The 27,019-nt window shown below is 45.6% G+C and overlaps 2 protein-coding genes across 4 annotated transcripts in view; one reads left to right on the forward strand and one right to left on the reverse strand.

Annotated features, from left to right (window-relative positions):
• pi4k2b (phosphatidylinositol 4-kinase type 2 beta) overlaps positions 1-5,616 on the reverse strand; it is a 46,856-nt gene extending 41,240 nt beyond the window's left edge. For both annotated transcript variants that reach the window (XM_071408329.1, XM_071408328.1), the window contains exons 1-3: positions 5,068-5,616; positions 3,080-3,231; positions 1,670-1,750 (exon numbers count right to left, since the gene is read on the reverse strand). In XM_071408329.1, coding sequence (XP_071264430.1) covers positions 1,670-1,750; positions 3,080-3,231; positions 5,068-5,416 — 582 coding nt within the window. In that variant the 5' untranslated portion in view covers positions 5,417-5,616. The remainder of the gene's footprint in view (positions 1-1,669; positions 1,751-3,079; positions 3,232-5,067) is intronic.
• A 7,852-nt stretch (positions 5,617-13,468) lies between these two features.
• Positions 13,469-27,019, forward strand: part of ppp2r2ca (protein phosphatase 2, regulatory subunit B, gamma a) — a 30,368-nt gene continuing 16,817 nt past the window's right edge. For both annotated transcript variants that reach the window (XM_071408334.1, XM_071408335.1), the window contains exons 1-5: positions 13,469-14,844; positions 19,219-19,328; positions 23,235-23,418; positions 24,775-24,887; positions 25,121-25,298. In XM_071408334.1, coding sequence (XP_071264435.1) covers positions 14,781-14,844; positions 19,219-19,328; positions 23,235-23,418; positions 24,775-24,887; positions 25,121-25,298 — 649 coding nt within the window. In that variant the 5' untranslated portion in view covers positions 13,469-14,780. The remainder of the gene's footprint in view (positions 14,845-19,218; positions 19,329-23,234; positions 23,419-24,774; positions 24,888-25,120; positions 25,299-27,019) is intronic.

The raw sequence follows: 27,019 nt of genomic DNA on the forward strand, positions 1-27,019 counted from the left end.
AGGGGGAGGAGAGAGGACGGAGGGAGGGGGAGGAGAGAGGACAGAGGGAGGGGGAGGAGAGAGGACAGGGGGAGGAGAGAGGACAGAGGGAGGGGGGAGAGAGGACAGAGGGAGGGGGAGAGAGGACAGAGGGAGGGGGGAGAGAGGACAGAGGGAGGGGGGAGAGAGGACAGAGGGAGGGAGGAGAGAGGACAGAGGGAGGGGGAGGAGAGAGGACAGAGGGAGGGGGGAGAGAGGACAGAGGGAGGGGGAGGAGAGAGGACAGAGGGAGGGGGGAGAGAGGACAGAGGGAGGGGGAGGAGAGAGGACAGAGGGAGGGGGAGAGAGGACAGAGGGAGGGAGGAGAGAGGACAGAGGGAGGGGGAGGAGAGAGGACAGAGGGAGGGAGGAGAGAGGACAGAGGGAGGGGGAGGAGAGAGGACAGAGGGAGGGGGAGGAGAGAGGACAGAGGGAGGGGGAGGAGAGAGGACAGAGGGAGGGGGAGGAGAGAGGACAGAGGGAGGGGGAGGAGAGTTAAATGAACTGTTATAATTAATGTAAAAATAGAGAGAAAGGGAGGAGAGGAAGAGGAGAGGGGGGGAGAGGAAGAGGAGAGAGAGGGAAATAGGACATAGGGACAGACAACAGTAAAAGACAGAGATGGTAACAGACCAGACAACAGTAAAAGACAGAGATGGTAACAGACCAGACAACAGTAAAAGACAGAGATGGTAACAGACCAGACAACAGTAAAAGACAGAGATGGTAACAGACCAGACAACAGTAAAAGACAGAGATGGTAACAGACCAGACAACAGTAAAAGACAGAGATGGTAACAGACCAGACAACAGTAAAAGACCGAGATGGTAACAGACCAGACAACAGTGAAAGACCGAGATGGTAACAGACCAGACAACAGTGAAAGACCGAGATGGTAACAGACCAGACAACAGTGAAAGACCGAGATAGTAACAGACCAGACAACAGTAAAAGACAGAGATAGTAACAGACCAGAGAACAGTAAAAGACAGAGATAGTAACAGACCAGAGAACAGTAAAAGAAAGAGATAGTAACAGACTAGAGAACAGTAAAAGACAGAGATAGTAACTGACCAGAGAACAGTGAAAGACAGAGATAGTAACAGACCAGAGAACAGTGAAAGACAGAGATAATAACAGACCAGACAACAGTGAAAGACAGAGATAGTAACAGCCCAGAGAACAGTAAAAGACAGAGATAGTAACAGCCCAGAGAACAGTGAAAGACAGAGATAGTAACAGACCAGAGAACAGTAAAAGACAGAGATAGTAACAGACCAGAGAACAGTAAAAGACAGAGATAGTAACAGACCAGAGAACAGTGAAAAACAGAGATAGTAACAGACCAGAGAACAGTAAAAGACAGAGATAGTAACAGACCAGATGGTAACAGACCAGAGAACAGTAAAAGACAGAGATAATAACAGACCAGAGAACAGTGAAAGACAGAGATAGTAACAGACCAGAGAACAGTCAAAGACAGAGATAGTAACAGACCAGAGAACAGTAAAAGACAGAGATAGTAACAGACCAGAGAACAGTAAAAGACAGAGATAATAACAGACCAGAGAACAGTGAAAGACAGAGATAATAACAGACCAGAGAACAGTAAAAAGACAGAGATAATAACAGACCAGAGAACAGTGTTACCTTGTGAAAGTATTTTGTCCATTTAGGGTTGAGGTGACCGTACGGCTCTTCAGACTTTGGTTTGAAAACACCGAGGATTTTCTGGATGGGAAAAAAGGATTCAACAGTATTTAATAACACCCTTATCACATCAGCAGTTATCACAAAGAGCTTTACAGTAACCCGGCCTAGACCCTAATGAAAGAGGTTTACAGTAACCCAGCCTAGAGCCTAATGAAAGAGCTTTACGGTAACCCAGCCTAGACCCTAATGAAAGAGCTTTACGGTAACCCAGCCTAGATCCTAATGAAAGAGCTTTACGGTAACCCAGCCTAGACCCTAATGAAAGAGCTTTACGGTAACCCAGCCTAGACCCTAATGAAAGAGCTTTACGGTAACCCGGCCTAGATCCTAATGAAAGAGCTTTACGGTAACCCGGCCTAATGAACGAGCTTTACAGTAACCCAGCCTAGAGCCTAATGAAAGAGCTTTACAGTAACCCAGCCTAGACCCTAATGAAAGAGCTTTACGGTAACCCAGCCTGGACCCTAATGAAAGAGCTTTACAGTAACCCAGCCTAGACCCTAATGAAAGAGCTTTACAGTAACCCGGCCTAGACCCTAATGAAAGAGCTTTACAGTAACCCGGCCTAGACCTTAATGAAAGAGCTTTACGGTAACCCGGCCTAGACCCTAATGAAAGAGCTTTACAGTAACCCGGCCTAGACCCTAATGAAAGAGCTTTACAGTAACCCAGCCTAGACCCTAATGAAAGAGCTTTACAGTAACCCGGCCTAGACCCTAATGAAAGAGCTTTACGGTAACCCGGCCTAGACCCTAATGAAAGAGCTTTACGGTAACCCGGCCTAGACCCTAATGAAAGACCTTTACAGTAACCCAGCCTAGACCCTAATGAAAGACCTTTATAGTAACCCAGCCTAGATCCCAAATACCAAACAAATACCAACAAGGGCTTTTATGCACCACAGCAGCTGCAGAGGCATCACCCAAGTGGGCGCTACACGTTAGTGGTGGAGGAGTACTAAATCCAGACTACAGAGAGACTGAGGACCACATCAGGGCCAGCAAGACAACTCCATCACCTGGCATCACAGACTACAGAGAGACTGAGGACCACATCAGGGCCAGCAAGACAACTCCATCACCTGGCATCACAGACTACAGAGAGACTGAGGACCACATCAGGGGCCAGGAAGACAACTCCATCACCTGGCATCACAGACTACAGAGAGACTGAGGACAAAATACCCCCTCCTCCCCTATACCTTCCACCCCTCCTCCATACCTTCCACCTCCCCCCACCAAACCTCCCCTATACCTTCCACCCCTCCTCCTCCATATCTTCCACCTCACCTCCCCCCACCACCCCTCCCCTATACCTTCCACCTCCCCCTACTCCCTCTTTCCTCACCCCTTTGGAGTCTTTAACGAAGTAACTCCCACTAGAACCCTGAGAGATTCTCTCTGGGAAGACTCCGCCCTCGATGGCCTGCTCCGCCCTCTGAATGATGTCACCAAACTCCGGGTCGTCGAGGAAATGGTTAAAGTCTCCGCTACTGTTACCTGAATGGGGGGGGATTTACACTTGTTTTTCTTTAAATAGGCCATCGTCATTACATTAAAACAACCACATTACAAATGTATATTTTACCATGCCCTCTCCACGGAGATAGACAGAGAGAGAGAGATTTCTGTACATTTTTTATTGTTTATTTCACTTTTGTTTATTATCTAGGTCACTTGTATTGGCAATGTAAACATATGTTTCCCATGACAATAAAAAAGGCCCTTAAATTGCAAGTGAAATTGAATTGACAGAGGGATCCGTACTTGTGTAACCGGCTAAAGCAGCATCTCTAGCTGTGGTATCACAGAGGGATCCCTACATGTAACCGGCTAAAGCAGCATCTCTAGCTGTGGTATCACAGAGGGATCCCTACATGTAACCGGCTAAAGCAGCATCTCTAGCTGTGGTATCACAGAGAGATCCCTACATGTAACCGGCTAAAGCAGCATCTCTAGCTGTGGTATCAGTTTAACTCTGCAGCGTCAACACTTGTTTGCTTTGGTTGTGGTTGACTCTGGTGGAGGGTGTAGGATGCCTCCCAAACAGCACCCTATTCCCTACACAGTACACTACTTCCATAGGGCTCTGGTCAAAAGTAGTGCAATATGTAGGGAATTAGGGTGCTGTTTGGGAGACAGAGGCACTGTGAGCTAGATGCAAAGTCAAGAGAAACATGGCTCCATAGAACATGAAGGTTAAACACAGGGCCACACACACACACACACAGAGCCCCACACACACACACAGAGCACCCCACACACACACACAGACTAAGTAGATGACACTTCCTCTCCCCTCCCCATTTAGAAAGCAAAGGAGAACAACTGATGACATCATCAACACAGCTCCATATATCCCCATCAGACAGAGAGAGGAGGAAGAGAGAGATGGGGGACAGCGAGAGCTGGGGGACAGAGAGAGAGGGAGAGCTGGGGGGAGAGAGAGAGGGAGAGCTGGGGGGAGAGAAAGAGCTGGGGGGAGAGAGAGAGGGAGAGCTGGGGGGAGAGAAAGAGCTGGGGGGAGAGAGAGAGGGAGAGCTGGGGGGAGAGAGAGAGAGGGAGAGCTGGGGGGAGAGAGAGAGAGGGAGAGCTGGGGGGAGAGAGAGAGAGGGAGAGCTGGGGGGAGAGAGAGAGGGAGAGCTGGGGGGAGAGAGAGGGAGAGCTGGGTAGAGACCCAGGACAGCAACACAAATAGACCCAACGAAATCATAAGAAAACAAAAATGTGTCAAGTAAATTGGAAAGAATTAAAACAAAAAACTAAGCAAACTAGAATGCTATTTGGCCCTAAACAGAGAGTACACAGTGGCAGAATACCTGACCACTGTGACTGACCCAAACTTAAGGAAAGCTTTGACTATGTACAGACTTTGTGAGCATAGCCTTGCTATTGAGAAAGGCAGTCGTAGGCAGACCTGGCTCTCAAGAGAAGACAGGCTATGTGCACACTGCCCACAAAATGAGGTGGAAACTGAGCTGCACTTCCTAACCTCCTGCCAAATGTATGACCATATTAGAGACACATATTTCCCTCAGATTACACAGATACACACAAAAAAAATAAACAAACCCAATTTTGATAAACTCCCATATCTACTGGGTGAAATACCACAGTTTGCCATCACAGTAGCAAGATGTGTGACCTGTTGCCACAAGGGCAACTAGTGAAGAACAAACACCAGTGTAAATACAACCCATATTTATTTTCCCTTTTGCACTTTAAATAGTTAAAAGCTCAACATAGCGAGAAAGTAACGCCATGGCTAGCAAGCTAACTAGCTACTAACATGAACGAATTATTGTATTCTCCTCCGTATCACCACCGGCTGTTTACCTGGCGAGGTAAGGTTATCCTTATCCGACGATGAACTCCGTCGGTTCCGCCTCGTCCTCTTCTGCCTCTCGCCCCGAGGTGACGACGTGCCTCCGGATAAACACGGCAACAACAGAGCCTCTTCCCCAGAACCGTCCGTCTCCAATTCGGTAAGAACACTTTCACACGAACCCGAAATCCGAATCGCGACCCCCGGGTTTGCCCCAGACCCGACTGTGTTCCTATCGAACAACGTCGACAGTGGCTCCTGTGACCGAAAGTTGAGATCCGTGGTAGCAGCGTCGGCTACCGGGGCTATGTCAGCCGCCACCACCGGCTCGGTCTCGTTTGGATCGCATTCTGACATCATTGTGGATCGCTTTATTTTTTATTTTTTCAGTTCTTACAAATGGAAAATTGTTTGGTTCAAACGCTACATATGTTCATCGCTCCATTGTTTCTGAATTATTTCTTTGACACCTGGTTGCTCGAAAGTCGCTAGTTATTTAGCGTGAGATTATCTCACCCGTTGAAATGTCCACATCAGCCAAAGATCGCTTCCTCTTTCTACAGAGCATGCGCGTAGATATCAACGCAGTCTGACCAAATTTAAAGAGACCGTGTAGCAAATGTCGCTCTGCCTGAGCGGAGTGGAAGGGGGGGGAAGAGAGATGAGAAGGATGTGATTGCAGCCCGTATTTTGGGGTGTTCCTATACGTGGGCATTCCTACATTTGCAGGAAACAATCTTCAGACTACTGTTGCTCCATTTTTAAGCTAGGAGGGAGACTGGGTAGACACTGCTAGCTAGTACTCTGGTACATACAGGAGGGAGGCTGAGGAGACACTGCTAGCTAGCTAGCTAGCTAGGACTCTGGTACATACAGGATGGAGGCTGAGGAGACACTGCTAGTAGCTAGGACTCTGGTACATACAGGATGGAGGCTGGGTAGACACTGCTAGCTAGGACTCTGGTACATACAGGATGGAGGCTGGGTAGACACTGCTAGCTAGGACTCTGGTACATACAGGATGGAGGCTGGGTAGACACTGCTAGCTAGGACTCTGGTACATACAGGATGGAGGCTGGGTAGACACTGCTAGCTAGGACTCTGGTACATACAGGTGGGAAATTATGAAAGCTAGGACTGGTACATACAGGATGGAGGCTGAGGAGACACTGGTAGCTAGGACTCTGGTACATACAGGAGGGTAACTGGGAAAACACTAGCTAGCTAACTAGCTAGGACTCTGGTACATACAGGATGGAGGCTGAGGAGACACTGCTAGCTAGCTAGGACTCTGATACATACAGGATGGAGGCTGAGGAGACACTGCTAGCTAGTACTCTGGTACATACAGGAGGGTAACTGGGAAAACACTAGCTAGCTAACTAGGTAGGACTCTGGTACATACAGGATGGAGGCTGAGGAGACACTGCTAGCTAGCTAGCTAGGACTCTGGTACACAGTGTACTGTGTTAATGCCGTTTATGTGAAGAACAAACACCATTGTAAATACAACCTATATTTATGTTTTTTTTCTCCCCCTTTTGCACTTTAACTATTTGCACATCAGTACCCGCTCAGCCCAGTCAAAACTGTTCGCTGCTCTGGCACCCCAATGGTGGAACAAACTCCCTCACGACGCCAGGTCAGCGGAGTCAATCACCACCTTCCGGAGACACCTGAAACCCCACCTCTTTAAGGAATACCTAGGATAGGATAAAGTAATCCTTCTAACCCCCCCCTCCCCCCCTTAAAAGAGTTAGATGCACTATTGTAAAGTGGTTGTTCCACTGGATATCATAAGGTGAATGCACCAATTTGTAAGTCGCTCTGGATAAGAGCGTCCGCTAAATGACTTAAATGTAAATGTAAATGTAAAATTACAACACTGTATATAGACATAATAAGACATTTTAATAGTTTTTATTCTTTTGGAACTTTTGTAAGTGGAAGGCTTTTTTGAAATCAACAAAGCATGAGAAGACTTTGCCTTTGTTTTTATTTGTTTGTTTGTCAGTTAGGGCAGGGTGAATACGTGGTCTGTCGTACTGTAATTTGGTAAAAAAGCCAATTTGACATTTGCTCAGTAAATTGTTTTCACTGAGGAAATGTACGAGTCTGCTGTTAATGATAATGCAGAGGATTTTCCCAAGGTTGCTGTTGACGCATATCCCACGGTAGTTATTGGGGTCAAATTTGTCTCCACATTTGTGGATTGGGGTGATCAGTCCTTTGTTCCAAATATTGGGGAAGATGCCAGAGCTAAGGATGGTGTTAAAGAGTTTAAATATAGCCGGTAGGAATTTCTTGTGTGTATATTTTATAATTTAATTGACGATACCATCAACACCACATGCCTTTTTGGGTTGGAGGGTTTGTATTTTGTCCTGTAGTCCGTTCATTTTAATTAGTTAATCCAGTGGGTTCTGGTAGTCTTTTAGTAGCTGATTCTAAAATGTGTATTTGATCATGTATATGTTTTTGCTGTTTGTTCTTTGTTATAGAGCCAACAAAAATGTGATAAGTGGTTTATCCATACATCTCTGTTTTGGATAGATTACGCTTTGTGTTGCTGTTTGTTAGTGCGTTCCAATTTTCCCAGAAGTGGTTAGAATCTTTTTATTTATTTTAAATGTAACCTTTATTCAACTAGGCAAGTCAGTTAATCGTATTTACAATGACGGCCTACCCTATATTCTATGGATTCTTCAATTACATTGAGCTCGTTTCTGACGTGCTGTTCCTTCTTTTTTCCGTTTTGATTTTCTGTGTTGTTTTAGTGATTCACCATAGTGAAGGCTCAGATTTTCTGGGTCTCTGTGTTTTTGGTTGGACAGATTTCTGAAAATGTTTGTTTTGTTTTTTTGCATTCTTCATCAAACCATGTGTCATTGTTATTCATTTTGAATATGTTAGATTCTTCTCTCTCTTTCTCTCTCTCTCTCTCTCTCTCTCTCTGTCTCTCTATCTTTCTCTCCTCTCTCTCTCTCTCTCCCTACTCTCTCCCTACTCTGTCTCCTCAGATCTCCAGGCTCAATGCCCACCAGGTAGGTAGAGTATGCATCTACAGTGATTATAGCAGTTCTATATTAGTCAACCTTATACCACATAGAGAAATCCCTGGGTCCATACACACCATCCAGTCCAATCAAAACAACAATACGAATAAGTCCTGTTCCATGGAACTACTAACACTTGTCAACCACAAAGCATTACTGCTGTTATAATAACAGAAACACTGTCATCATCTGTCCTCACCACTGTGTTTCCCTTCTCTGCTGTTTACAGCTGAACACTCAGTCAGACTGGTGAATGGGACAGCTCTGGCACAGCGGAAGTCTTCTACAGAGGAAAGTGGTCTACGTACTGAGTGGTCGGGCGTAATGAGAGAGGCTAAGATTGTGTGTAGACAGCTGGACTGTGGGAATGTTGTGGCTGAATCTAGAGGGCCTCTGTTTGGAAAGAGAAGAAGAGGAGTCAGTGCCTCCCGGGTGGCGCAGTGGTCTAGGGCACTGCATCGCAGTGCTAGCTGCGTCACCAGAGTCTCTGGGTTCGCGCCCAGGCTGGGCTGGGTTCGCGCCCAGGCTCTGTCGCAGCCGGCCGCAACCGGGAGGTCCGTGGGGCGACGCACAATTGGCATAGCGTCGTCCGGGTTAGGGAGGGTTTGGCCGGTAGGGATATCCTTGTCTCAGTATGAAAAAAAAAATGTAATAAAATGTATGCACTCTACTGTAAGTCGCTCTGGATAAGAGCGTCTGCTAAATGACTAAAATGTAAAATGTAAAAATGAGTCAGACTAGGTGGTTGTTATGCAAAAGAGTCTTCTATTACAGAGTGTGACATCATAAGAAGTGGACGTAGTGTCTGTGATGGTTGAATATTATCATCATGTGATCTGTTCAGGTAAGACACTGGTCATATTGAGAGATTTATTTGTACATTATACAATATTTGTTTGTATCATGTATTTTTTAATATTTAATTTAAATAGAGGGAGAGATGTCAGATGTATTTAAACATTATATTTGTGTTTGTCATATTGGTTTATGGGAGATGTTCATGGGCAGATCATTGTAGTTCAGATGGTACTGAAGTGAAGCTGCCTGATGGATGTCCAGCTGTTTATTTTCTATAAAGTGAAGTGAACTTATTCCTGTCTCCTGCCTGCATTATTCCCAACCCGTTCCTGAGTGACTAAGAACCAATTTCTACCTCTTACAGTATCAAACATAGCAAACTACAATCTTTTATCAAACATATTTATGTTTAGTCATTGACAGTGTCATCAACAAATCTGATTGAATGTTCAACCAACTCTTTTTCTCCAGAGTCTGTGCGGCTTGTGGATGGAGCTGGTCTCTGCTCTGGGAGAGTGGAGGTGAAGTCCAATCAGTCCTGGGCCTCAGTGTGTGAAGCTGACTTTGACCGGCAGGATGCAGAGGTAGTCTGTGGGGAGCTTGGCTGTGGGGCTCCTGCAGCTCTACAGGGGGGGCTCTATGGAGGAGGTGAGGGTCAGACCTGGGATAAAGAGTTCCAGTGTAAAGGCAATGAGTCCCTTCTCCTGGACTGTGACACCTCAGACAGAAAAAACAACACCTGCCTACCTGGTAATGCTGTTGGACTCACCTGCTCAGTTAAGAAACATTTTGTCACTCAATCAACATTGTTTCTCACCTGGAGTGAAGAATATGAGAGGCAATATAGGTGTGTTTTAGTGAGAAAATAGTAAGATTACTGTCTCTCTGTCTCTCTGAGGCTGGTGGGAGGAGGCAGTCGCTATGCTGCTGTAGTGCAGTGGTACGACCAGGGAGAGTGGAGGACTGTGGGAGCTGAAGACTGGGACTTGACCTGGCTGACTGCCACTGCAGTAGTCTGTAGACAGCTGGGCTGTGGCTCCACTGTTTCAGAACTACTTGGAAACACCACTAGAGGGTTTGGAGGTTTCCTGTTCTGGGTCTGAGTCTTCACTGAGGGAGTGTTGAAGAACACATGAACTCATTTCCTTCTTTTATACAACTTCCTCTGCACCTCTCATGATGACTGTTTAGCTGTTCAGTCTGTTTTGCAAAATAGATCACTCAGTCAAGTAGCAATCAAATACACCTTAAATATCCCAGAATGCTTTTGTATTTGAGTGTTATCTCAGTGAATGTCTCTACTCACTACCACTGTCACATGTCATGTTATTGTCATATCTAAATGAGGGAAAGTAGTTGAGGAGCTACGTTTTCTTTTTCTCTCCTCTTGGTCCAGATGTCCTGCTTAAGCCTGATATCAACATATGTCTCAGTGACTGTAGGCCCCTTAGACCACCAGGAGGCAGAAGAGAGTGAGCAGCCCGGATCTTTATGGCAATGCCATGGAGACGGTCTCTCTGAGCTCCAGAGCTGAAGCTGGACCGGGGAGAGGAGAGAGCAGCCCAGGGGACGGAGTAGGAGTAGAATGAAGCTGATCTAGGATGAAGCTGATCCTACATACTGATCTCAGGTCAGTTCTGTGTTTTAACATTCCGATGTTAGGATGTAGAATGAAGCTGATCCTACATGCTGATCTCAGGTCAGTTCTGTGTTTTAACATCGGAGTAGGAGTAGGATGAAGCTGATCCTACATACTGTTCTCAGGTCAGTTCTGTGTTTTAACATCGGAGTAGGATGAAGCTGATCCTACATACTGATCTCAGGTCAGTTCTGTGTTTTAACATCGGAGTAGGAGTAGGATGAAGCTGACCCTACATGCTGACCTCAGGTCAGTTCTGTGTTTTAACATCGGAGTAGGAGTAGGATGAAGCTGACCCTACATGCTGTTCTCAGGTCAGTTCTGTGTTTTAACATCGGAGTAGGATGAAGCTGATCCTACATGCTGTTCTCAGGTCAGTTCTGTGTTTTAACATCGGAGTAGGAGTAGGATGAAGCTGATCCTACATACTGATCTCAGGTCAGTTCTGTGTTTTAACATCAGAGTAGGAGTAGGATGAAGCTGATCCTACATGCTGATCTCAGGTCAGTTCTGTGTTTTAACATCAGAGTAGGATGAAGCTGATCCTACATGCTGATCTCAGGTCAGTTCTGTGTTTTAACATCAGAGTAGGATGAAGCTGATCCTACATACTGATCTCAGGTCAGTTCTGTGTTTTAACATCAGAGTAGGAGTAGGATGAAGCTGACCCTACATGCTGTTCTCAGGTCAGTTCTGTGTTTTAACATCAGAGTAGGAGTAGGATGAAGCTGATCCTACATGCTGATCTCAGGTCAGTTCTGTGTTTTCAAATCGATGGTCAGGAAAGCAGTGGTGTATAAAATGTGATGGCAAACCTTGAAGGAAAACTCCACCCCAAAATATATTTTGGTATTTGTTTCATGATTCCATTGGTGATCTAGTCCCAAAATGGTTTGCATGTCAACAATCAAGTTTTCCAGATATATAACTTTAAAAATACAGAAATGTAGCCTGTATGGTAACATGGGGTTGTGGTAACATGGGGTTGTGGTAACATGGGGTTGTGGTAACATGAGGTTTTGGGTAACATGGGGTTTTGGTAACATGGGGTTTTGGTAACATGGGGTTTTGGGTAACACAGGGTGTTGGTAATATGAGGTTTTGGGTAACATGGGGTTTTGGTAACATGGGGTTTTGGTAACATGGGGTTTTGGTTAATATGAGGTTGTGGTAACATGGGGTTGTGGTAACATGAGGTTTTGGGTAACATGGGGTTTTGGGTAACATGGGGTTTTGGTAACATGAGGTTTTGGGTAACATGGGGTTTTGGGTAATATGAGGTTGTGGTAACATGGGGTTGTGGTAACATGAGGTTTTGGGTAACATGGGGTTTTGGGTAATATGAGGTTGTGGTAACATGAGGTTTTGGGTAACATGGGGTTTTGGGTAACATGGGGTTTTGGGTAACATGGGGTTTTGGTAACATGGGGTTCTGGGTAACATGGGGTTTTGGGTAACATGGGGTTTGGGTAACATGGGGTTTTGGGTAACATGGGGTTTTGGGTAACATGGGGTTTTGGGTAACATGGGGTTTTGGTAACATGGGGTTTTGGGTAACATGGGGTTTTGGGTAACATGGGGTTTTGGGTAACATGGGGTTTTGGGTAACATGGGGTTTGGGTAACATGGGGTTTTGGGTAACATGGGGTTTTGGGTAACATGGGGTTTTGGGTAACATGGGGTTTTGGTAACATGGGGTTTTGGGTAACATGGGGTTTTGGTAACACAGGGCTTTGGTAACACAGGGCTTTGAGTAACACAGGGCTTTGGTAACACACGGCTTTGGGGTAACACAGGGTTTGAGTAACACAGGGTTTGGGGTAACACGGGGTTTGGGGTAACACAGGGTTTGGGGTAACACATGGGTTTGGTAACATGGGGTTTTAATTATTTAAGAGCATTCAGCATTTACTGCTATTTGTTGTTGTCTATATTTTGTATATCTTATTTTGTTTACTCTTAGATTCTATATTTTGAAGTGTTATCATGTTTTATTAGTCCATGTAATCACCTGTTTATTCTTTATAGATGTCTCCTTTCCATCTAGTCAGGTAGTCCATGTAATCACCTGTTAATACTTTATAGATCTCTCCTTTCCATCAAGTCAGGTAGTCCATGTAATCACCTGTTAATACTTTATAGATCTCTCCTTTCCATCAAGTCAGGTAGTCCATGTAATCACCTGTTAATACTTTATAGATCTCTCCTTTCCATCTAGTCAGGTAGTCCATGTAATCACCTGTTTATTCTTTATAGATGTCTCCTTTCCAGCTAGTCAGGTAGTCCATGTAATCACCTGTTTATTCTTTATAGATGTCTCCTTTCCATCAGCCTGAGGAGGTCTATAACTCCATTAGGTTGAATGTGATAGTTTGTCTATAACCAGCCTGAGGAGGTCTATAACTCCATTAGGTTGAATGTGATAGTCTGTCTATAACCAGCCTGAGGAGGTCTATAACTCCATTAGATTGAATGTGATAGTCTGTCTATAACCAGCCTGAGGAGATCTATAACTCCATTAGATTGAATATGATAGTCTATAACCAGCCTGAGGTCTATAACTCCATTCATATTCTATTCACAGTTTAGAGAAATGTATCTATATGGAAATTAGCTATAATCAGGCTGGTTAATCTGATGCATGTCTGTTGAATTTGGAAAAATCTACTCACACTCGGCCCCGCCCCACCTATTCAGCCAATCAGGAGCCGCTACTGCGTTGCATACCATTTGCTAAACGGTACGTGCTAAAGAGTATGCAACGATGAGTGCATAGTATGCAATTTAAGTATGTAGTACACTGGTATGTGTATTCAGACCTCTCTCTCTCTCCTCCTCTCCTCTCGTTCTCTCCACTGTTCCCTCTGCCGGTCACTTCCCTCTCATCACCTGCAGTGGGCGGAGCCATGACTGAGAGCTGTGCTCTGGTTGGCTAAGCTGGAAGGAGGCTGCAGCGACAGACCCACAGCATCCTCTACTCTTTCTCCCTCTCTCCTTTTCGCTCATCCCACCACCCCTTTCTCTTCTCTCTCTCTCTCTCTCTCTCTCTCTCTCCTTTCCTCTCCACACAGAGACAAACGTGCCCCGGCCTGCCTGCCTGCTCAGTGACACTGCAGTACAGAGGACATAGCAGCAGCAAACAGGCAGAGAGACAGAAGGCAGAGAGACAGGCAGACAGACAGGCAGGCAGAGAGACAGACAGGCAGACAGACAGGCAGACAAACAAGCCGACAGGCAGAACGTAGGAAGGTGTGTCGAGGCCTTGTCTCCTCCTTCTCCTCCTCCTCCTCCTGCAGTAGCAGAGATCCTGTCCTCCTGCGCTCTCCTTCAAGGACTTCCAGACTCTGAGACCTAGAACTACGGCTGCTACAGTTCCTGTTCCTGTTTGTTACCAAGGAAATACTCCTGCTACTGCTACTGCTGCTACACTTCCTGTTCCTGTTTGTTACCAAGGAAATACTGCTGCTACTACTGCTGCTGCTACAGTTCCTGTTCCTGTTTGTTACCAAGGAATTACTCCTGCTACTGCTGCTACACTTCCTGTTCCTGTTTGTTACCAAGGAAATACTCCTGCTACTGCTGCTACACTTCCTGTTACTGTTTGTTACCAAGGAAATACTGCAGCGCAGCGGATATTATCACGAACGGGAGCACGAAGGAGTGCTACTCTCTCCCGCTCTCTCTCTCACACAGTCACAGGCAGACAAACGGACTACTCTCTCTAACGCATAACAGTGGACTTCTCATTGTTTCGGGACTTCTCTTGCTGGGCCTGGTGTGTGTTGTGGTGTGTGTTGTGGTGTGGTGTGGTGTGTGTAGTGTGTGTTTTTATCAGAGGTCACGCCGCGTGCTGTGGGAGTGTGTGTGGGTGATCCACCTTCTCTCAGGTCCCCTACCCTCTCATCCTTTTCTACCTAACCTCTCTCGCGCTCTCTCTCTCTCTCTCTCTCTCTCTCTCTCTCTCTCTCTCTCTCTCTCTCTCTCTCTCTCTCTCTCTCTCTCTCTCTCTCTCTCCACACCAAACTCCATCCCTCTCTTCCCCCTCTCTCTCTCTCCATCCTCACCACACCTCTCCCTCTCTTCCCTCTATCCTCTCCATACCTCCGCCCCTCCATATCCCATGATGCCTTGCCCCAGGCCACTGCGCTAGGCCCCAGCAGTATGGGCAGAGCCTGGGAGGGGAGAGAGAGCTCTGATTGGTCCAGGTCGGGTCCCCCTTCCTTTGCTTCCGATGGGGGAGGACACTGAGAGCTCCAAAGTCAACCACAGCTTCCTGCGAGACTACGTCACCGAAGGTAGGCTCATATCACCGTTGTTACCTTAAGTAGGTTTATAACACCTCTATGTCACCTTAAGTAGGTTTATAACACCTCTATGTCACCTTAAGTAGGTTTATAATACCACTATGTTACCTTCAGTATGTCTATAACACCTCTGTCACCATATATATGTTCATAATATCACTGTGTTACCTTCAGTAGGTTTATAACACTTCTGTTGTCTTAAGTATGTCTATAACACCTCTGTCACCATATGTAGGTATATAATATCACTATGTAACCTTACATAGGTTTATAGTAGCTCTATGTCACCTTAAGTAGGTTTATCTATGCTACCTTAAGTAGGTTTATAACGACTCTGTCACCTTAAGTAGGTTTATAATACCATTATATAATCAAAGCTTATAATACATATATGTTACCTTGAGTAGGTCTATAATGGCTCTATGTCACATTAGGTAGGTTTATAATACCTCTATGTTAGATTAAGTACGCTTATTATACCTCTGTCAACTTACATAGGCCTAGAGCGCCACTTAGTTTCCAAAGGTAACATATCTCTGTTACCGAAGGTAGGCTTCCAACATATCTCTGTTACCGAAGGTAGGCTTCCAACATATCTCTGTTACCGAAGGTAGGCTTCCAACATATCTCTGTTACCGAAGGTAGGCTTTCAACATATCTCTGTTACCGAAGGTAGGTTCCAACATATCTCTGTTACCGAAGGTAGGCTAACAACATATCTCTGTTACCGAAGGTAGGCTAACAACATATCTCTGTTACCGAAGGTAGGCTTCCAACATATCTCTGTTACCGAAGGTAGGCTTCCAACATATCTCTGTTACCGAAGGTAGGCTTCCAACATATCTCTGTTACCGAAGGTATGTTCCAACATATCTCTGTTACCGAAGGTAGGCTAACAACATATCTCTGTTACCGAAGGTAGGCTTCCAACATATCTCTGTTACCGAAGGTAGGCTTCCAACATATCTCTGTTACCGAAGGTAGGCTTCCAACATATCTCTGTTACCGAAGGTAGGCTTCCAACATATCTCTGTTACCGAAGGTGGGCTTCCAACATATCTCTGTTACCGAAGGTATGTTCCAACATATCTATGTTATCGAAGGTAGGCTTCCAACATATCTCTGTTACCGAAGATAGGCTTCCAACATATCTCTGTTACCGAAAGTAGGCTAACAACATATCTCTGTTAACGAAGGTGGGCTTCCAACATATCTCTGTTACCGAAGGTGGGCTTCCAACATATCTCTGTTACCGAAGGTAGGCTTCCAACATATCTCTGTTACCGAAGGTAGGCTTCCAACATATCTCTGTTACCGAAGGTAGGCTTCCAACATATCTCTGTTACCGAAGGTAGGCTAACAACATATCTCTGTTAACGAAGGTGGGCTTCCAACATATCTCTGTTACCGAAGGTAGGCTAACAACATATCTCTGTTAACGAAGGTGGGCTTCCAACATATCTCTGTTACCGAAGGTAGGCTAACAACATATCTCTGTTACCGAAGGTAGGCTAACAACATATCTCTGTTAACGAAGGTGGGCTTCCAACATATCTCTGATACCGAAGGTAGACTTCCAACATATCTCTGTTACCGAAGGTAGGCTAACAACATATCTGTTACCGAAGGTAGGCTCATAACACCTCTATGTCATCGAAGGTAGGCTTACAACACCTCTTTTGTCCATTTAGATAGGTTTATAATACCTCTCTGTCCCCTTAGGTACACTTATAATGTAGGCGTACAAGGGCACCATATGACAAAAGATAGGCCTACAACTACTCTACTTCCTGATGGCCTTCTTCTTCATTGCACAAATGAATAACCTCAACATATTTCCTAAGACTGGTGTCATCCAGTGGAAGCAGTGGGAACTGAGAACAGAGTGATTAGAAATCTGGCTTCCCAATGAAACTCATTGAACAGACAGTGACTTAAAAATAAAAAAATAATTAATGGTTAGTCCTCGGGGTTTTGCCTGCTACATAAGTTCTGTTATACTTACAGACATTTAAACAGTTTTAGAAACTTCAGAGTGTTTTTCTAACCAAATCTACTAATAATATGCATATCTTATATTCTGGGGATGAGTAGAAGGAAGTTGAAATTGGGCACGCTATTTATCCAATAGTGTTTGTTTGAGAGAGAGAGTTAGGTGTTCAGAGCTAGACTCCTCCATGTTGCTGGCTGGCTCTGAACGTACACTAAGGACATTACCAGATATAGTGGGAATGTTCTTAAGAAACAATGTTCTTAAGAAACAAGTACAGAAACAGTCTCAAGGCTGAGTATGACATCAGGGTTGCACTGTTAAACACGGAGCCCAGAACAGACCTGCTTGTTGAAAACTTCAACCAGACACACACCTCTCATTAGGACTGTGTGTGTTTTCTAGTCTACATCTGTGTGATGTGATCAATCAGTTTATTCCAGTTAAGAATGAAAATTATTTATTGTATTTTAGCAGCAACAGTAACAACCTAGACAGATATGACAGAGTGTTTTAAATGGGGGAAAATGAACATTAATACTATATATTCATATGAATATTTAATTTCAGTGTTATTTGTTTTTGTCTATATATTACATGTGTTTTTGGCATAAGGGTATAAAAATGTGCCAATATATACATATAGTTACATATTTTCCTAAGCTTGGGTCACAGGAAAACACACCATTTCTAATTTGGGTCCCAGGCTGATAAAGTTTTAAAAAACACTGCCTTATGGGGTAGTAACAGTATTATAGTAGGATGCTGACTCAGTGGTTCTGATCCATTATGGGGTAGTAACAGTATGATAGTAGGATGCTGACTCAGTGGTTCTGAACCCTTATGGGGTAGTAACAGTATGATAGTAGGATGCTGACTCAGTGGTTCTGAACCCTTATGGGGTAGTAACAATATAATAGTAGGATGCTGACTCAGTGGTTCTGATCCCTTATGGGGTAGTAACAGTATGATAGTAGGATGCTGACTCAGTGGTTCTGATGGGGTAGTAACAATATAATAGTAGGATGCTGACTCAGTGGTTCTGATCCCTTATGGGGTAGTAACAGTATGATAGTAGGATGCTGACTCAGTGGTTCTGAACCCTTATGGGGTAGTAACAATATAATAGTAGGATGCTGACTCAGTGGTTCTGATGGGGTAGTAACAGTATGATAGTAGGATGCTGACTCAGTGGTTCTAAACCCTTATGGGGTAGTAACAGTATGATAGTAGGATGCTGACTCAGTGGTTCTGATCCATTATGGGGTAGTAACAGTATGATAGTAGGATGCTGACTCAGTGGTTCTGATCCCTTATGGGGTAGTAACAGTATGATAGTAGGATGCTGACTCAGTGGTTCTGAACCCTTATGGGGTAGTAACAGGATGATAGTAGGATGCTGACTCAGTGGTCCTGATCCCTGATGGGGTAGTAACAGTATGATAGTAGGATGCTGACTCAGTGGTTCTGATCCCTTATGGGGTAGTAACAGTATGATAGTAGGATGCTGACTCAGTGGTTCTGAACCCTTATGGGGTAGTAACAGTATGATAGTAGGATGCTGACTCAGTGGTTCTGATCCCTTATGGGGTAGTAACAGTATGATAGTAGGATGCTGACTCAGTGGTTCTGATCCCTTATGGGGTAGTAACAGTATGACAGTAGGATGCTGACTCAGTGGTTCTAAACCCTTATGGGGTAGTAACAGTATGATAGTAGGATGCTGACTCAGTGGTTCTGAACCCTTATGGGGTAGTAACAGTATGATAGTAGGATGCTGACTCAGTGGTTCTGATGGGGTAGTAACAGTATGACAGTAGGATGCTGACTCAGTGGTTCTGAACCCTTATGGGGTAGTAACAGTATGATAGTAGGATGCTGACTCAGTGGTTCTGATGGGGTAGTAACAGTATGATAGTAGGATGCTGACTCAGTGGTTCTGAACCCTTATGGGGTAGTAACAGTATGATAGTAGGATGCTGACTCAGTGGTTCTGAACCCTTATGGGGTAGTAACAGTATGATAGTAGGATGCTGACTCAGTGGTTCTGATGGGGTAGTAACAGTATGATAGTAGGATGCTGACTCAGTGGTTCTGAACCCTTATGGGGTAGTAACAGTATGATAGTAGGATGCTGACTCAGTGGTTCTGAGGTAATTAATATTGTTGATATTCTACTCCCAAAGCTCGTCCTTTTCGCTACGTATTGCTATACGTCACCAGTTATTCTGATGTTTCAGAAACTGATACGGTATTGATCTCACTTCTCTTTCCCCTCTGTCCCTCTCTCTCTCTACCCCCCCCCTCCCTCTCTCTCTCTCTATCATCCTCTCCCCATACACCCCCCCTTTCCTCCCTCCCTCTCTCTCTCATAGCTGATGTAATCTCTACAGTGGAGTTCAACCACACAGGAGATCTGCTGGCTACGGGGGACAAGGGAGGCAGAGTCGTCGTCTTCCAGAGAGAGACCGTGGTTGGTCACAAGGTGCTCAGAGAGAGACCGTGGTTGGTCACAAGGTGCTCAGAGAGAGACCGTGGTTGGTCACAAGGTGCTCAGAGAGAGACCGTGGTTGGTCACAAGGTGCTCAGAGAGAGACCGTGGTTGGTCACAAGGTGCTCAGAGAGAGACCGTGGTTGGTCACAAGGTGCTCAGAGAGAGACCGTGGTCGGTCACAAGGTGCTCAGAGAGAGACCGTGGTTGGTCACAAGGTGCTCAGAGAGAGACCGTGGTTGGTCACAAGGTGCTCAGAGAGAGACCGTGGTTGGTCACAAGGTGCTCAGAGAGAGACCGTGGTTGGTCACAAGGTGCTCAGAGAGAGACCGTGGTCGGTCACAAGGTGCTCAGAGAGAGACCGTGGTCGGTCACAAGGTGCTCAGAGAGAGACCGTGGTCGGTCACAAGGTGCTCAGAGAGAGACCGTGGTCGGTCACAAGGTGCTCAGAGAGAGACCGTGGTCGGTCACAAGGTGCTCAGAGAGAGACCGTGGTCGGTCACAAGGTGCTCAGAGAGAGACCGTGGTCGGTCACAAGGTGCTCAGAGAGAGACCGTGGTCGGTCACAAGGTGCTCAGAGAGAGACCGTGGTCGGTCACAAGGTGCTCAGAGAGAGACCGTGGTCGGTCACAAGGTGCTCAGAGAGAGACCGTGGTCGGTCACAAGGTGCTCAGAGAGAGACCGTGGTCGGTCACAAGGTGCTCAGAGAGAGACCGTGGTCGGTCACAAGGTGCTCAGAGAGAGACCGTGGTTGGTCACAAGGTGCTCAGAGAGAGACCGTGGTCGGTCACAAGGTGCTCAGAGAGAGACCGTGGTCGGTCACAAGGTGCTCAGAGAGAGACCGTGGTTGGTCACAAGGTGCTCAGAGAGAGACCGTGGTTGGTCACAAGGTGCTCATAGAGAGACCGTGGCTGGTCACAAGGTGCTCAGAGAGAGACCGTGGTTGGTCACAAGGTGCTCATAGAGAGACCGTGGCTGGTCACAAGGTGCTCAGAGAGAGACCGTGGTCGGTCACAAGGTGCTCAGAGAGAGACCGTGGTCGGTCACAAGGTGCTCAGAGAGAGACCGTGGTTGGTCACAAGGTGCTCAGAGAGAGACCGTGGTTGGTCACAAGGTGCTCAATGCTCGTACTGGTCATAGAGTGGTCATAGAGTGGTCATAGAATGGTCATAGAATGGTCATAGAGTGGTCATAGTGGTCATAGTGGTCATAGAATGGTCACTGTTCATAGAGTGGTCATAGAGTGGTCATAGAATGGCCGTAGTGGTCATAGAATGGCCGTAGTGGTCATAGAATGGTCAAAGTGGTCATATAGTGGTCATAGAATGGCCGTAGTGGTCATAGAATGGTCAAAGTGGTCATATAGTGGTCATAGAATGGCCGTAGTGGTCATAGAGTGGTCATAGAGTGGTCATAGAATGGTCGTAGTGGTCATAGAATTGTCGTGGTGGTCATATAATGGTCGTAGAGTGGTCATAGAGTGGTCATAGTGGTCATAGTGGTCATGTAGTGGTCATAGAATGGTCATAGTGGTCATAGTGGTCATGTAGTGGTCATAGAATGGTCATAGTGGTCATAGTGGTCATATAGTGGTCATAGAGTGGTCATAGAATGGTCATATAGTGGTCATATAATGGCCGTAGTGGTCATAGAGTGGTCATAGAGTGGTCATAGAATGGTCGTAGTGGTCATAGAGTGGTCATAGAGTGGTCATAGTGGTCATAGTGGTCATGTAGTGGTCATAGAATGGTCATAGTGGTCATAGTGGTCATAGTGGTCATGTAGTGGTCATAGAATGGTCATAGTGGTCATAGTGGTCATATAGTGGTCATAGAGTGGTCATAGTGGTCATAGTGGTCATAGAATGGTCATTGTTCATAGAGTGGTCATAGAGTGGTCATAGAATGGCCGTAGTGGTCATAGAATGGCCGTAGTGGTCATAGAATGGTCAAAGTGGTCATATAGTGGTCATAGAATGGCCGTAGTGGTCATAGAATGGTCAAAGTGGTCATATAGTGGTCATAGAATGGCCGTAGTGGTCATAGAGTGGTCATAGAGTGGTCATAGAATGGTCGTAGTGGTCATAGAATTGTCGTGGTGGTCATATAATGGTCGTAGAGTGGTCATAGAGTGGTCATAGTGGTCATAGTGGTCATGTAGTGGTCATAGAATGGTCATAGTGGTCATAGTGGTCATGTAGTGGTCATAGAATGGTCATAGTGGTCATAGTGGTCATATAGTGGTCATAGAGTGGTCATAGAATGGTCATATAGTGGTCATATAATGGCCGTAGTGGTCATAGAGTGGTCATAGAGTGGTCATAGAATGGTCGTAGTGGTCATAGAGTGGTCATAGAGTGGTCATAGTGGTCATAGTGGTCATGTAGTGGTCATAGAATGGTCATAGTGGTCATAGTGGTCATAGTGGTCATGTAGTGGTCATAGAATGGTCATAGTGGTCATAGTGGTCATATAGTGGTCATAGAGTGGTCATAGAATGGTCATAGTGGTCATAGTGGTCATATAGTGGTCTTAGAATGGCCGTAGTGGTCATAGAGTGGTCATAGAGTGGTCATAGAATGGTCGTAGTGGTCATAGAATTGTCGTGGTGGTCATAGAGTGGTCATAGAATGGTCGTAGGTGTCATAGAGTGGTCATAGAGTGCTCATAGAGTGATCATATAGTGGTCATAGAGTGGTCATAGAATGGTCATAGTGGTCATAGTGGTCATATAGTGGTCATAGAATGGTCATAGTGGTCATAGAATGGTTGTAGTGGTCATAGAGTGGTCATAGAATGGTCGTAGGTGTCATAGAGTGGTCATAGAGTGCTCATAGAGTGATCATATAGTGGTCATAGAGTGGTCATATAGTGATCATATAGTGGTCATAGAGTGGTCATATAGTGGTCATAGAATAGTTGTAGTGGTCATAGAGTGGTCATAGAATGGTCATATAGTGGTCATAAAGTGGTCATAGAATGGCTGTAATGGTCATAGAGTGGTCATAGAATGGTCGTAGTGGTCATAGAATTGTCGTGGTGGTCATATAGTGGTCATATAGTGGTCATAGAATGGTCGTAGTGGTCATAGAATGGTCGTAGGGGTCATAGAGTGGTCATAGAGTGACCGTATAGTGGTCATATAGTGATCCTATAGTGGTCATATAGTGCTCATAGAGTGACCATATAGTGGTCATAAAGTGGTCATAGAGTGGTCACAGGTTATGTCCCAGTTATCTCTACTTCCACCTAAAGTGTTTACTTGTTCACCTTCACTGGCTGGTGTAGAATGGTCGTCAGTGTGCTAGCTAGTGTCTGGTCAGTATATCATCAGTGTGCTAGCTAGTGTCTGGTCAGTTTATCGTCAGTGTGCTAGCTAGTGTCTGGTCAGTGTGCTAGCTAGTGTCTGGTCAGTATATCGTCAGTGTGCTAGCTAGTGTCTGGTCAGTATATCATCAGTGTGCTAGCTAGTGTCTGGTCAGTGTATCGTCAGTGTGCTAGCTAGTGTCTGGTCAGTATATCATCAGTGTGCTAGCTAGTGTCTGGTCAGTGTATCGTCAGTGTGCTAGCTAGTGTCTGGTCAGTATATCATCAGTGTGCTAGCTAGTGTCTGGTCAGTGTGCTAGCTAGTATCTGGTCAGTATATCGTCAGTGTGCTAGCTAGTGTCTGGTCAGTATATCGTCAGTGTGCTAGCTAGTGTCTGGTCAGTATATCGTCAGTGTGCTAGCTAGTGTCTGGTCAGTGTGCTAGCTAGTGTCTGGTCAGTATATCGTCAGTGTGGTATGGAAGTCGTTACTATATCGCTATATTCCCTCTCCTCTCCTCTCCTCTCCTCTCCTCTCCTCTCCTCTCCTCTCCTCTCCTCTCCTCTCCCCTACCCCCTCTCCTCTCCTCTGTCAGCCCAAAGGGGAGTTGGAGCAAGTGGGGGAGACGGGGGAGTCGGGGGAGTATAATGTGTACAGTACCTTCCAGAGCCACGAGCCTGACTTTGACTACCTGAAGAGTCTGGAGATCGAGGAGAAGATCAACAAGATACGATGGCTGTCGCAGCAGAACGCCGCCCACTTCCTGCTCTCCACCAACGGTGAGTAGACTCACTACCCATAACCCTCCTCTCCACCAACGGTGAGTAGACTCACTACCCATAACCCTCCTCTCCACCAACGGTGAGTAGACTCACTACCCATAACCCTCCTCTCCACCAACGGTCAGCAGACTATACTACCCATAGTCCTCCTCTATCAGAATACTACCCATAGTCCTCCTCTATCAGAACACTACCCATAGTCCTCCTCTATCAGAATACTACCCATAATCCTCCTCTATCAGAACACTACCCATAACCCTCCCCTATCAGAACACTACCCATAGTCCTCCTCTATCAGAATACTACCCATAGTCCTCCTCTATCAGAATACTACCCATAGACCTCCTCTATCAGAATACTACCCATAATCCTCCTCTATCAGAATACTACCCATAATCCTCCTCTATCAGAATACTACCCATAGTCCTCCTCTATCAGAACAATACCCATAGTCCTCCTCTATCAGACTACTACCCATAGTCCTCCTCTATCAGAACACTACCCATAGTCCTCCTCTATCAGAACACTACCCATAGTCCTCCTCTAGCAGACACTATCCATAATCTTCCTTTCCACCAACTGTGAGTAGACCACACTACCCATAATTTCTATTTTCCACCAACAGTCAATAGACTACACAACCCATAATCCTCCCCTAGCGGAAGACCTACATATAATTCCTCCTTTCCACAAACAGTGAGTTGACTACATTACCCATAATCCTCCTTGCCACAAACTGTCAGTTGACTTCACTACCCATAATCCTACTCTCCACCAATGATCAGTTGAGTTTATTATCTATATTCGTCGCCTAATAGAACACTGAGAACGGCCAGTAAACTACATGACCCATAATTCCCACTTCCTGCTCAACGCAAACTCACACATAAACTTGCATTCACTACCATCAACATTCAGAAAAGAGGGAGATTATATGATATTTAAATATTGTGCAAGATATTATAGTTGTGAAAGTCCACTCCTCTCGTGGTGTTAAATGAAAGGAGGAAACTGAACTGTTTACAGCTATTTCCTCCAGATTACAGACAGGAAGCAGCCTGCCTTGGTCTCAAACATTATCTCTCTGTGTGTGTGTGTGTGTGTGTGTGGTGTGTGTGTGTGTGTGTGTGTGTGTGTGTGTGTGTGTGTGTGTGTGTGTGTGTGTGTGTGTGTGTGTGTGTGTGTGTGTGTGTGTGTGTGTGTGTGTGTGTGTGTGTGTGTGTGTGTGTGTGTGTGTGTGCTGTGTGTGTGTGTGTGTGTGTGTGTGTGTGTGTGTGTGTGTGTGTGTGTGTGTGTGTGTGTGTGGTGTGTGTGGTGTGTGTGTGTGTGTGTGTGTGTGTGTGTGTGTGCCAGATAAGACCATCAAGCTGTGGAAGGTGAGTGAGCGAGACAAGCAACCGGAAGGCTACAACCTGAAAGATGAGGAGGGCAGGATGAAGGACATCTCTACAGTCACATCACTACAGGTATACACACACACATACACATACACACACACAGCTCTTGTTCTGTCCCTCATTCAGCCCATCCCCTGTTCCCTAACCCTCCCTCCCTCCAACTCTCTCTCCTCCCTCCCTCCCTCCCTCTCTCCCCCCTCCCTCCCTCCCTCTCTCCCACTCCAATCCCTCCCTCCCTCCCTCCCTCCCACCCTCCCTCCCTGCCTCCCTCCCTCCTCCCCTCCCCCCTCCCTCCCTCCCAGGTTCCTGTGTTGAGACCTACAGACCTGATGGTGGAGGTGCGTCCTAGGAGGGTGTTCTCCAATGGTCATACCTACCATGTTAACTCCATATCGGTCAACAGTGACGGAGAGACGTACCTGTCAGCTGATGACCTGAGGATCAACATGTGGCATCTGGGGATCACAGACCGCAGCTTCAGTATCCTTCACTGGGAGAGGGACGCACGCACGCACACACACACACACACACACACACACACACACACACACACACACACATACACATACACATACACATACACATACACACACACCACACACACACACACACACACACACACAGGTATGTTAGAGGGAGGAGCAGTATACTGAATATCTCTATACAGTGCTTGACTCGGACAGAAATAGGTACCGGTACTCATTTTAGGTGCTGAAACTGTTTAAATAAAGGTGAAATAAAACATTTGATTAAATAAAGATAAAATCCCTGATCTGACAAGGTACAAATCTGTGGTTCTGCCCCAGAACAAGGCAGTTTAATCCACTGTTTCCTCGGTAGGCCGTCATTGTAAATAAGAAGTTGTTCCGAACTGACTTGCCTAGTTAAATAAAGGTTAAATTAAATAAACATTTATACAAAATGTGAGTTATTATATGGATTAAAATTAATGGACATATTTGTAGTGGTTGATACATTTGTCATAAATGGATATCAAGTTTGACTTTTCAAGTGGAAATGACAAACGTGTGGAAGCCTTTTTAACCTCAAATACGCGACAAGTTTAAAATGTCCTTCATTGGCAGGAAAGTTGTTCTGCAACGAGGTGATCAAATGAAGCTCCTCCATCTGTAGGCTGTCGTGTTGAAACAGGCTCTACCATAACAGATAGGGTTAGGAAATGAAGCTCCTCCATCTGTAGGCTGTCGTGTTGAAACAGGCTCTACCATAACAGATAGGGTTAGGAAATGAAGCTCCTCCATCTGTAGGCTGTCGTGTTGAAACAGGCTCTACCATAACAGATAGGGTTAGGAAATGAAGCTCCTCCATCTGTAGGCTGTCTGTTGAAACAGGCTCTACCATAACAGATAGGGTTAGGAAATGAAGCTCCTCCATCTGTAGGCTGTCTGTTGAAACAGGCTCTACCATAACAGATAAGGTTAGGAAATGAAGCTCCTCCATCTGTAGGCTGTCTGTTGAAACAGGTTCTACCATAACAGATAGGGTTAGGAAATGAAGCTCCTCCATCTGTAGGCTGTCTGTTGAAACAGGTTCTACCATAACAGATAGGGTTAGGAAATGAAGCTCCTCCATCTGTAGGCTGTCTGTTGAAACAGGTTCTACCATAACAGATAGGGTTAGGAAATGAAGCTCCTCCATCTGTAGGGCTGTCGTGTTGAAACAGGCTCTACCATAACAGGACGATGACCTAGAAAACATCCACAGAGAAGTTTCAATAATTCACTCAGCGTCAACTCCCTACTCCCTACTCTCTACTCTCTACTCTCTACTCCGCTAAGACACACTGCGCCCGCTGCAAATAGAATGTGTGTGTGTGTGTGTGTGTGTGTGTGTGTGTGTGTGTGTGTGTGTGTGTGTGTGTGTGTGTGTGTGTGTGTGTGTGTGTGTGTGTGTGTGTGTGTGTGTGTGTGTGTGTGTGTGTGTGTGTGTGTGTGTGTGTGTGTGTGTGTGTGTGTGTGTGTGTGTTGTAGCTAAGGCCAAAATTTATCTCTGCATATTCTTAGTGTCTTCTGTGGTGTCTGTGTACTATGAGGTGACCGTTAATCAGGCTAGTTACAACCACCACATCTACTACTGTACAGTTAATCAGGCTAGCTACAACCACCACATCTACTACTGTACAGTTAATCAGGCTAGCTACAACCACCACATCTACTACTGTACAGTTAATCAGGCTAGCT

The sequence above is a fragment of the Salvelinus alpinus genome, chromosome 6, assembly GCF_045679555.1.
Source record: "Salvelinus alpinus chromosome 6, SLU_Salpinus.1, whole genome shotgun sequence".
Taxonomy (NCBI): Eukaryota; Metazoa; Chordata; class Actinopteri; order Salmoniformes; family Salmonidae; genus Salvelinus; species Salvelinus alpinus.